At 43.9% G+C, this 12526-nt stretch overlaps 1 protein-coding gene across 3 annotated transcripts in view; it reads left to right on the top strand.

Moving 5' to 3' along the window:
- sox6 (SRY-box transcription factor 6) overlaps window positions 1-12526 on the top strand; it is a 150126-nt gene that overhangs the window by 46238 nt on the left and 91362 nt on the right. For all 3 annotated transcript variants that reach the window (XM_019886918.1, XM_019886920.1, XM_019886919.1), the window contains 2 exons: window positions 2114-2354; window positions 4993-5203. In XM_019886918.1, coding sequence (XP_019742477.1) covers window positions 2114-2354; window positions 4993-5203 — 452 coding nt within the window. The remainder of the gene's footprint in view (window positions 1-2113; window positions 2355-4992; window positions 5204-12526) is intronic.

Raw genomic sequence — 12526 nt, 5'->3', positions numbered from 1 at the left:
TATATATATATATATATATATACACACACACACACACACATACACACACACACACACACACACACACACACACACACACACACACACACACACACACACAAACAGAGAGCTGACCCTTCCTCTTGTGGCGGCTTGCCGTCTTCAAAATCACTGGGACTTTGTCTTGGGCAAAGTGGGCACGAAAGACAGCACTTCATGCACTTATTGATTAGTTTGGTTTGTTAGCTGTCCATTGTTATGGCATAATCAAGCATGAATTATGGTAAGCCTGTCAAGGATTTATGAACTTGAAGCTCACCACGTTTTTTTTTTCTGTTTACCATATAAAGGCAGAGTTGGAGCTTGTTTTTTGGGAAGAAACTGACTGAGGTTAAGTCATGCCAAAAGTTCCAGAATGTAGACACGGCTGTTTTGTTTGCATTGGAGGCCAAGCTTGTAAAAAGTGTGATTTCTTTTGGAGAAGATGATTCATTAATATGTACACCCACACTGAAATGAATATAACTTCTTATTTTCTCCTCGTAAATTGCTTTTATTGTGTCAACGTCGATCCGCTGCTGTGAAAAGCCTTTAGATCACGTTGCCTTGTGATCCCCGCTCCAGTATGAGAAATAAAATGCCATACAGTACTTGCCATTAGATATCTTCAAAGAAATATTTCCCCTTTCAATGATATGAGGTGGTATTGTATGGGGCTTGTCAGCGGAGGGGGCGGGGCCGAGGCAGTTCTCCCCACTCTTTAGCTGCCTGAGCACCGAACCTCCTTGCTCTTCTAATAAATTATTAACTCCTGCTGACAAATACTGTTATGGAGCCTGCCGCAGATCTGTTGCATTCTTTAACAAGATTGCTGTAGACACATGTTACAGGAGGATGGAGTCTCCATCGCTCTCCCTCCATCCCCTTGTCTTGCTCACGCCTCAGCGGTTTGACTGATGGCTGGAGACTCAAGTAAAAGTGCCTGGGAGACTGAATATTTTAGCGGTAAAATAATGCCACTTGATTTACTGTGTAATACAAAAGCAGTGCTTTGTTTCGCTCTCACACTCCATTGAGGACAAGGCGTTTGTTGCACTCCAGGCTCGGGCTTTTTGGCCGCATGAATAAAAAATACGTCAGAAGACGAGCGCTTGAATGTCCCCCAGTGCGCACACGTGCGCACGCCTTCCCCATCGAACTCCCATTTCTCAGCCCTCGATTACGATTGTAACGTGCATTCTGAGTGTTTTTTTCTCAGATTTGGGGATTTTCAATAATACACAAGCCAGGAAGCTATTTATTGGCTGATTACAATTGAAGGTCGAGTCTCACTACACAAAGGAGGCAACACATGCGGGCACACTAATGGACCGAAGCATTGACAGACAGACAGGTTTCAGCCAGCTACCTGACTTCGTGGACTTGTTTGTTCAGCTGGTGAGACACATGACATGAACTTAGGCCACCTTTGTTTGGGCCCACTCCCTGCTCAGGCTGATCTGTCACAGTGCAGCAATGTGTGCATGTGAATGTGCAACACTTGAATAGACAAGTCAGCCACCTAGACTGGCCATTTGAAGTAGTTCAAAACACACCCATGTCACTGTTCAGTCAATTAAAATCATATATGTAATTATAGCATGAAGCTTAGCGGAGGGATCAAACTGACCCAATTATGTTAACAAATCGGCAATAAAGTTTATTTTTCAAGCGCAACATTAATAGGGTAGAAGAAAAAGAATTGTAAAAAAAATATATATTTTTTAAATGCAAATATGGTTAAATTATTTGTGATTTTTTTTTTCTTTCCTGGCTGATAGCCCCGCTGTCTGACTGACCCGCTGCATGAGTATCTTGGGGTTTGGCCCAGGCCCCAAGCAGGCACTGTTCCAGGCCGAGATCAAGCCATCCATCTGCATTAAACAAAAGATTAGGGACCCCACAGCCTGCCCCAGACCCCTCAGGCAGTCAGGTTGAACGTTGTAGCACAGGTGCACGTTTTGTACTGTGCTTTTTAACGCCCAAAAGCCACTTCTGCTACTCCCTTAAAGCCTTGAGGAAACACCCCTGTTTTTGTGCATCGCTCATGGTTATTCACTTAATATTAATAAAGTGTCCTTTTGTCGCTTTACAGCAGAGTCATGTCTTCCAAGCAAGCCACGTCTCCTTTTGCCTCTGTGGTTGATGGAGATGAGGCCATGAGCCAGGATCACTTGTCTTGGGAAAAAGAGGAGATGACTGACGCCCACTGCACACCGCAGCTGCCGCTGCACAATCTGCTCCATGGAAAAACCCATCCTGATGAAATTCAGCCGCTAAGTAGTGTACCTCCAGAGAGTGACTGGGACAGCTTGGTGTCTGCCCAACAGCGCATGGTGAGACACAATACAAAACATACAATTGCACCTGCACTGAGGTTAACGAAGAAAGAAAACAAGACTTGAAAGGGAAAAAAAGTTGATGTCTTTTTCCAGGGCAAATAATTCATGGAAAAAAATAGAACATTTGTTTTCCATGCAACATGACCATTTAGCACCAGAGCTCCTGTCTTTAATCATCATTTGCCCCGGCTTCATCTGATTGGTTTAATTGTAGATATCTGCTGAGTGGTAAAGTCCCTGATGCACGTTCCTTAGTGTGCACAGACTTTCTCTATTTTCTGCACATTCACTATCGTATTATGCACGTTCAGACCACAGATGAATCTGTAGGGCTCTAAAAGTAAGGTTTATTTCATTTTATACACAGTCTACTTCAATGTTTTTACCTCATGGTGGGACCAAGAGAAGAGTGATGTTTGCAAAACTCTGTCAAACACATAACTTTCAATTCTTGGGATTTCAGTTTTAGACTCAAGTGTACTCTCGGTATTACTATGCTCCCCGTGGTGTTGCAGATCCGGTCTCAGTAGGCACTCATTGTCCCCGGCTTGTACAAAGAAGCCGATATTCTATCCTTAGCTCGAGCCCCTCGGAGTAACGAAACCTCTGAGGTCTTCGTATAAGCGGCTCTGCCAAATACGAAAGCGTCATCTATTCTCAGAGTAAACAGAGGAACGTTTCCCTAAACGTTAGCAATGACACAAATCCCAACTGCATCATGGTCAAAAGACTTGGCCTTTTCTCCTTCCCTTGAGCTTGCATTCTTGTTTCTATAAAAGAAGCATGTCTTGTCCTTGGTAGCCGCGTGTTGTTAGCTGGCTTGTTGTGTCAAAGCTAAATTGGCAGTCGCTCTCCAGATGCTGTATGTTCTAAGTGCATAGCTACTTTGATGTTAGCGGAGTGAAGGGCAGCGTGAGCACTTGTGAGCGAGATGCACACAAGAGGCAGGTGGTTGTCTTTGACAGATGGCAGAACAGTAAAGACACCCAGAGGGCTTCTGAAGCAGCTCCGCAGTTGGCCGCGAAGACCCTCAGCAGTCAACACCACAGGATTGCAGCACAACACTCAGTAGGCATCACGTGAAAAGGTTCAATATGAAAATCTCAGAGTGACGCGAGTGTAAGGCATTGAAGAACGACCTCCTAAACATCCTCAGTGGTACTTCGGTAACTGAAGCTGAATAAGCTTTATGAGGTGTGAGACAACATGGTGTTAAACCGTTTCTTCCGAAAGCAATGAGAAAAAAATATGACATGGTTTAAAAGCTCTGAAAAATAGTTCCGTAATGTTATCAAAAGTTGACCGCTTCATGAAAACAACTGAAGATGAATTGCTGAAAGCCAAGGGTGAGAAGAGTGACTCAAAACAAGGTTATGCAAGAGAAAAGTATCAAACGACGGCGTGGCATGATACAGAGGAGAAAATAGAAAGGCATAAGGCGAGAGGAATGAGAGTGTGCTGATTACCTGACTCCACTGCTGTGCCATGCGTCTGTGTAGGCTGTGCCCTGAACCCGTGCCAGCTGATTAAGCCAACACTCCTCCACTAGCCTCAAGCACTCTCCACTGTCTCTGCCACGCTGCATAATCATTCAACACAAGGTTGGGAGGTGCACAGCGGTTTGGTCAGTCGTGCCACCCTGGCGCTTGGTACCAGACCACCCGGCCGCACCGCTGCAACTCTGCCGAGGGCTTGACATGCCGCGCAGGGATGAGAAATTGGCACCGTCCACTTGGCCGCGTTTTATTCATCAAGTCCGGAAATTGACACCACACCGCTGTTGATTAAATCTCACATTGATTGTTGGATTTCAGAATGTTTCCTCTCCTTACTATGAGGGCAAATGTTTAAATCACACCTAAGTGTTCCCCTGTTAAAGGCAGAGGCTCCTTGCTGCTTAGCGACCTTCTGCTCCACAAACCATAATTAACACCACCTTCTGTCAGATGTAGCGCTCAGCCGTGGCCCGTGCGCCGGCGATAACCTTACATCTGCGGACTGCATCTCTCTGTTTCTCTCTCTCTCTCTCTCTCGCTCTCTCTCTCTCTCTCTCTCTCTCTCTCTCGCTTCCTCTCCACCCGTTCAAGCGACATCTTCCCATTTCCCTTCATGTGTGCTCGTGCACAGGGAGCACTCAGCAAGCCAGCTAGAGACAAGACCCCAAGTTAACTACTAAACCATGCACAGGTGGGACTGAAAAAACAACAACAGCTTGAGACAGGACACAGATTTACGATGTCTCCAGGCACTCAGCTGAGAATAAGTCTGCACTAGAAAATGAACAAATTACATAGCAGTCACCTGAACACAAATGCACACTCAAGAGCAATTTGAAGAATTACTGTTGGGAGGTTTCTCCGTCAAGTGTCGGCAGCTGAAGTCAAAACGTATTATGCGTTTACCCTATGCAAGCGTACCTAATCATTTCATCTAATTTTTCCGCATCAAATCCTATTTAGCAGCGCAGCCAGTTCTATTGAACACAAAAACGCAGCTATATATAATCGCAACCGCAGCCATTTCATACATCCAGATGAATATGTACAACACTCAAGTTGTGTCAGAAAGCTCAAAGGAAGAGGCCAGAATCCACTCATATCTTGTCACTGTGACCCCTTTGTTTCTCATACAGGAATCTGACAGCAATAAAGTATGTTCCCAGTACTCCTTCCGCAACAATTCCACTTCCCCGCACAAGCCAGAGGAGGGGGCCCGGGAGCGAGGCGACCTGCTGAGCGCATCAGCGTTTGGAACTCCGGAGCGCCGCAAAGGAAGCCTGGCAGACGTGGTGGACACACTCAAGCAGAAGAAGCTGGAGGAGATGACAAAGACAGAGCAAGATGGTAGGGCTCCGCTCTCCGTGTGTACTGTTGGAGGAAGAAAAATGCGTCCCGCGAGGGGATGCGGCTTCCAATGTGTCTTTCTGCGATACGTGACTTTTCCTCTCAAACTCTTCCTGTGTCAAAGGCATACTTCGGCTCCTTTGCCGCGGTATTGCTTTTTACCTGTCAAATTTGCTCGAAACAAACCTTGGTCTCATTGCCAATGCAAAAACCGTGAGATCACCCGATGAGGTCTACCGCATGTCCTTTCTGAAAGACATCTCATGTTGGCGTCTCCCTCCCACAGCCTGCAGTCTATAAAGAGTACAGTGGTGAAAGAAACAAATATTTGAACAAGCTGCAGGAACACATCCCCCTTCTTAATTAGGGCTGTAGTAATGTAACTACATCCAATCAAATGTTGAACCCCTTGGGGAATGCATGTCTCATTTAGTGTCTGGGGAGCTCTTAGCTTAAGCACTTCATCAGATGAATAAATTAGACCTCTGTTAGCCTAAAAATAAATTTCTCTTAGTCTTTTAAGATTTCGGTTGGTGGTCTTTTGATTACACCGGATGGGGCGTATGGAACTTATTGTTGAAGGAGGAATCGGTGTAGAGATATTTTCTGTATATGACTGCCTACGGATAAAATCTTTGAGACGTCCCATTTCGCTGAGAAAGAAACAAAACAACTTTCCAGAACGCTTGCACTTCAGATTAAGTTTCATACCGTACGTGTCTCATCAAGCTGATTTTCACTCTGAGCAATGCCAGGCGTTATGGTAATGAACCCCAGCTGGTGAAGCCTGGTTAGTGCAGTAAATTTAAATGGTCAAGTGCATCTTGTAATCCGGGGCCGTATGTCATTGCAGGGAGAGAGGGTTTGCTGGAGTGCCATACAGCTGTTTTAATCTCCTGTTAATAATAGAGACATGGTCTGCCTCATGCACTGCGTATCACTGCCACCAAAATAAAGTCCCCTGTCAGAGGAAATTAGTTTCTAAGAAGGAGAAATGGCAGACGATAAGAGAGGCCACAAAGTTCAGAATACTGTTCCCATGCTGCCGGAACTGAGAGACACTCAGTTTTGGAGAGCACTTGAGGTAGCTTCAGTGGTGATGATCAGTGATTACTGTAAAAAGGAAGGAGAAGGACTCTCGAGGCAAACGAAAAGAGAACCTTGCCGATAACTAGTGAAATCAAATTGGTACTTCTTTGTTTATGGAAAGAGATATGGCTGAGGACTGAAAAGGGCAGGATGGAGAGAACACAAGAAGGTTAGAGAAGCCATTTGTTGTCTTAATGACACCGCTAATGTGCTGCAAGCAACAGATGAGCTAAATATACCGCTCATCTAAGCATGACAACTGTTGTGGCCAATTCGGCCGCTTTGGTGTCTGTGTGATCGGGATCACCGAGGTCCTCGGAGACTGTTCGCCATCTGCTACCATTCTTCTTGGGGTTCCCTTGCCTGGTCTGAACAGTTCATTGTCCTAATGGATTTGGGATTAAGTGATGACCTCAAGAAACAGAACACTCTCAATGTCTTTTCAGGATCATTTTTTTTTTTAAAATCTTTCATTCTTCTGAGTCCCACAATGAGTTTTAATCACCGAGCTGGATAAATGAAAAACAATAGACACGGTGCTCAGGATTGGACATACTATGGCTTGGACATTCTTCGATCTCTATCTTCTATCTCTAGCCTTTTACTCCCGGTACCCTTCTACCCTTCTCTTCTATTGTGGGTCCTTAAAGTGCTTTAAGTGCTCGTGACTGTGCTAATGAATGAAAATGTCCTCCAAGCAGCTTGCACTGCATTTAGCTGAATAGTCACCTTTGCTGTAAAAGCCATAATAGGCACAGTTGACAGCGGGGCTAACGATTGTGCCCCATGTTTACTTACTAGCTATTGTAAATGCATTATTTATGAATAAGTCTCCAGACAGCAGTTGTCAAGAGTTAAAAATGTCAGGAACTATTGGTGCTTGGAGAAGTCGGGGTGAAGAAAAAGAGCTAACATTATCAAAAAAAGTCAAGGTGACCATAGTTTGATTCACATGCAAGTAGAGCACTTTTATATCATGCACTAATGTAAGTCTGAATCATTACTTTGCAAGTCAACACAGAAATATTTTGTGTGGGGGAATCTTGGTCATCACCAAGACATCTATCCATCCACCCATTATCCAAAACGATCATCGGTTCTTCGGGCAGTAGGTAGGGTACACTCTGAACTGGTCCCAAGCCAATCGCAGGGTACACAGAGACGAACAATTCCAATCTTATATTGAACACACCCTGGACCTCTGCACTGTGAGGCAGATGTGCTAACCTGTCGACCACCGAATCCAGTGTACTAAATAACAATTTACTGACATGAAGTCTTAATTACCGCGATTGGACAGTTGGGTCCAAATTTCTACTTCCGGGAAAACTCATATCTTAGATTGAATTCACATCTCGTGCGTATTATGCTTTTATTTAAAAAAAAAAAACGAGAGAACCTCTCAAGTGAGGTCATGAAAATTGATTTTTTTCTCAGCCCCTCCACATATCGGTCAAGCACCCTCTCACCTCTGGGAGAGTGTTATTACCAACTTAGCTAAGTGATTATTATTTTTTATCTGGGATATACCTGAATGGTTTGTCCTTAAATTTGTGTTAGACATCTTGGATTTTGACAGGAGCTTCCTATTTGGTTCACACAGTAAACTGAGAAACATAAACATTTCTATGAAGTCAGGATACAGTAAATAGCACACATTTCTCAATGAGTGTCTCTGGTGATTGACACACCTCTGCCTGCGCCTCCAGAGATACATTTAAGGTTGCCTGGGGAAATGGAGCTTCTATGGACACTGCAGTGCTATGTGATCACAAACGTAGCTCCATGACTGTAAAGCTATTTGATGTTTGAAAAAAAGACGCTCCAGACCAGTAACACCACTACTGGCCAAACACTGATTGATTTACAGCTCCATAAGATGCAGAAATATGTGTACTGAAAGCGTCCACGTTGGACCCACCATCGCCTTTATCGCTAACTCTGCTATGTAATTGTAATCCCCCGGTGAGGTTGTGTATTATCACTGTATAATGATTGTGCACTAGGCTGAGTGATCATCATTGTGCGATCATTATGCTCTATTACAACAGGCGTTCAATGAGGTTCTGGGCTGTGGGAAAGCTTGGGAAGAGAATAGTTTGGGCCCTGATTAGCACTGATCAACTCTCGACTCTGTTGTAACACTTTCTCCATCAGTGTCCCGAACCCCTGCTGAGTCCACACGCAGCCTCGGAGGAAATTGACTGCAGGTGCGACATAACACCAGCAGGTTTATTTCTGGGTAATTTCATCCGTTTGGAATGATCATGAATTAATTTTTATTTTTAAAAGAAGGCTTGATATAACAAAAATAAATATGATGTTCCACAAAATACAGTGTTATATTTGATATGATAAAATGCTCATTTTCTTGCCCCAGACAGACTGATGCATATTCTCCCCTCCTCTCCTCCCTTCTCCCCTCTCATCTCATCCCAGCTGCCGTGTCATCTGCTTCTGCTTTATCCCACCTAATTAATAGGAATCTTTGTTATAATGATCTGAGCATGAGCCTCTGACTCCATGCATATGCAATGAGGCTTCGAGAATCCAGTTGCCTTGGTTGCCGATTTTGAGGCCTTCTTCAGCCACGTAGCTGTTTGTGTTTCCTCCGGGTGCAGCATCCTACTGCTTAGGCCGGGACCTTCCTGGCAGGCCTCGTGCGCACGCTGGCCAAATACCAGTCAAGCATTTTCCCATCCCTTTTATAATACGCTGCTCATTTTTTTTTTCATCCAGATCTTTCAGCCATGGATCTTGATGCAAGGAATATGTGTGATTAAATATTTGCTGCAGGTTTATGTCAGCTACAGAAGGGGGGCCTTCGGGCGTTTTTTTTTTTTTTTTTGTGTGTGAGTGCATGTGTGTGTGTGTGTGTGTGTGTGTGTGTGTGTGTGTGTGTGTGTGTGTGTGTGTGTGTGTGTGTGTGTGTTCTGTCTTGGCCTGCAGCACGGTGCACCAGCCCAGCGGAGCAAGGCTCTGGTCTGTCACTTTTGTTTGAATAGGTAATGCAGATCTGTTCAGGCTGAAGAGACATGAGCTGGAATCGCTTGTTAGGACATATGATCAAAAGCCGCTCTCTGCTCTCTGCCAATCAACCCTCTTGTCACCCTGGGAAGCAGACGTTAAATAGATTTTTCGGCTGTACGGCGTGGGCAGTCTGCCAATCTGACATTTGAACTTGGAAAAAAAAAAATGCCCAGTAGCCAGCCCCTTACTCTCCACTTGTCCCATCTAATCAACCTTCTTCCAAAGTTTTACCCCTCTAAAGGGGTGCCTTGGAACTTGAAAAATTTTTTGTTTGTGTTTTGTGTAATGAAAAAATAAACCACTCCATATTATTAGATTTTATAAAAATTTTAAAATAAAAATTTAATAACATACGGTCAGGTCAATCGTATCTCATAGCTCCACCACAGTTGTTTTGTTAATTATGTTTATGTCAACCTCACTTCATCGAACCTTTGTCCAGTTTTTCATCTGTCTCCCAGCCTCACTCTCTGGTGACAAAGTTGCTCCTGTGCCAGGCAGAGATCAGAGCCCAGGGCTAAATGGAGGGTGTTTGGGCTAAACAGAGTGCCTGGTCCCCTTTTGAATTATGTATTTACTATCTGTTCCAAAGCAGATCCCTCACACAACACACACAGACGCAGTCCCTGCAGGTTTCGCTTTACACAAGCGAAGATATAGATTTTGTTGCCCCTTTCTGCCGCTGTCTTCGTCATTCACATGACAAAACAAGCAGCTGCTTCTTCAATGTGCCATTCTTTGCATTCAAGATCACCTTCCCCAGTTCTCATATTCCGATTAGTCAACAGTAGCAACTGCTGGGGAGCATTCCAGGGGCCATCTTCCTGGGTTTCAGCTGTTCATGGTATCCCCCTTGCACCCGCGCCACAGCACAAAACTCCCATTGTGATCCTGGCCATTCTGGCTGCACAGGAACCCCTTGATAGGAGGAAACGGGTGTTTCTTCGAGACAAATCACAGCCAGAGTTACACAGAGGCCTGTTTGTCCTCGCTCACACAACACACACACACACACACACACACACACACACACACACACACACACACACACACACACACAGGCGAATGCACGTATGAGTCCTCGGTATACCTCGTCAACTGTTTATCAAGTCTAGTTAATTATACCTCTGCCGGGTGGGTGGGGCCTTGTGTTTTGTTTCGCAAAGAAAAATAGCCGCAGTATCAATTTGACTGTTTTATTTGATACAGCAGCATTTGGAGAGGTGCAATGATGATGAAATGCTGACACATAAGAAGGCAGAGGCCATTAATGCTGCTATATTTATCAGGGGGCGTGAAACCGCCGTCTCCATTGAGTAAAGAATAGCCGCTTTAACCAGTGAAACGGGGCATGAGAAACAATCAAACTTCAAATAGTTGGAGCGAGGAGGAAAATGAGGGAGTACAGCGCCGATGTGTACGCAGTGTCAGCTCAGTATCGCCGCCCTAGCTGTGGCATTCGGTTCCCCGACATTGTGCACATACACCCAGCGCCACAAAGGAGCCGGTGTCATCTGACCAGGGATCAAAATAGTTGACACGTAACCCACACCCTGCGCACACACGGCCTCTGTGACTCGCTAATGATTTCAGAGCACATCGCCGGCTTGTTCTGTAAATCTCAGGTACGTCAGCCATGTGGCGCACAGATCCGCCTTGACGCGAGCAAACATGACAACGAGTGTATTTGCGGCCTATTAACATATTTGCATTGTTTTCCTCCTCTCCGCAATCACGCGTGTCAAACACGACAAACAAAGAGACTCCTTAATCCCTCGGGAAGAAACAAGTGTTTCCTCCCACTCGCTGCTTTTCTTTTCACTCTCCCCATGTTCGATAACATTACAAGTGCCAGGAGATGGGATGAGCGTGTCAGTCCAAATGAATACAAATGTGTTTTATTGCACTGCAAAGCCTGAGTGGCAATGAGTATAATTATCTGACAAATGTCATCTCCCTTTGAATGTACACGATCATTTTTGTCTGCTCCAGTCCACAGCTTAGGCGGCTTTCGTGTCACATTATCAAGTACATATTATCAAGTTCAAATGATAAGCAGTAGATTTGAAACCATGGGAAAAGCCAACAAAACTTTGCTGACAGAACACTTTAAAAAAAAAAAACACTCTAAATGGCACAATGAAAAGTATGGGAAATTATTTTATTTCTTTTTGTTTTGTGTGGAAGAAAATGTTTTCAGTGCCTTTTGCATGATGTAACACTCTCAATTTGTTTTAACCCGGATGTGATCATACATATACCAAATGACTCAAAATGCATATTTGCTTATGTCATGCAAATTTCTTTTTCCGTGTGATTACGTTTTTTTTTGTTTTTTTTCTTGCACCGAAACTAGTTGAGTGCAGAACTCAAAGTCACAGGAGGGAGTTTTTAGCATTGAATTAGGATTCACATGAAAAATAGCCACATGGCATTTATGGTCGTAGCATGTTGACACGAAGCACTTGACAGCGATTCAAACAATTGTACGTTTAAAAAAAAGAATCATAATAATAATTTAAGAAAGTGGACTGAACTGAGATTTTAACACCTCCCAGCCACAGTTGAAATATCAGTAGTGCAGCTTCTTGTGGCCCATATGAGTTGTGGAATATTGACTTTTTTCCAGAGGGCTTAACATATAAGGGTAACATATAAGGTTTTTTTTTTCCTTAAAAGAAAATACATTTAAAGTATAATTTAGGATGCAGGGTAACACAAATATGTGAAAAATACAACATTTCTAAGCGATTCTAATTATCCTCCTTCATTGTAAAGTCTCATTTTAGGCAGCGAAAGGCATCAAATGCTATTTTTCCAGTGTTCAAAGTCTACTTTAAATTATCCATTCATCCATTTTCTAATCCGCTTAACCTCACGAGGGTCGCGGGCGTGCTGGAGCCGATCCCAGCTGTCTTTGGGCAGTGGGCAAACCTTTGAAATTTTTTTATTGAATATGTATTCAGATCAATGTGCAGGACACTTTGCCTAGTTTAAAAAAAAAAAAGTACGATACAATTCATTTTATTGTGCGTTTATACATCTTATTTCCTGGGGATGCCAACGGCATCGATACGGTGGAATGGCCGGGCCTCTTGCTTAAAATAGAGACATTTGTTATGCTTTATTTATAGACATTGTCAATATTTGTGTGGTCAGTTTTCCTGAGTGAGCTCAGTCAACCGCAAGAAACAAAGTGTTCTG

The sequence above is a fragment of the Hippocampus comes genome, unplaced genomic scaffold (assembly GCF_001891065.2).
Source record: "Hippocampus comes isolate QL1 unplaced genomic scaffold, H_comes_QL1_v1.1 scaffold261, whole genome shotgun sequence".
NCBI lineage: Eukaryota > Metazoa > Chordata > Actinopteri > Syngnathiformes > Syngnathidae > Hippocampus > Hippocampus comes.
Note: the sequence above shows the minus strand (reverse complement) of the source record. Positions and strands in the feature narration are given on the sequence as shown.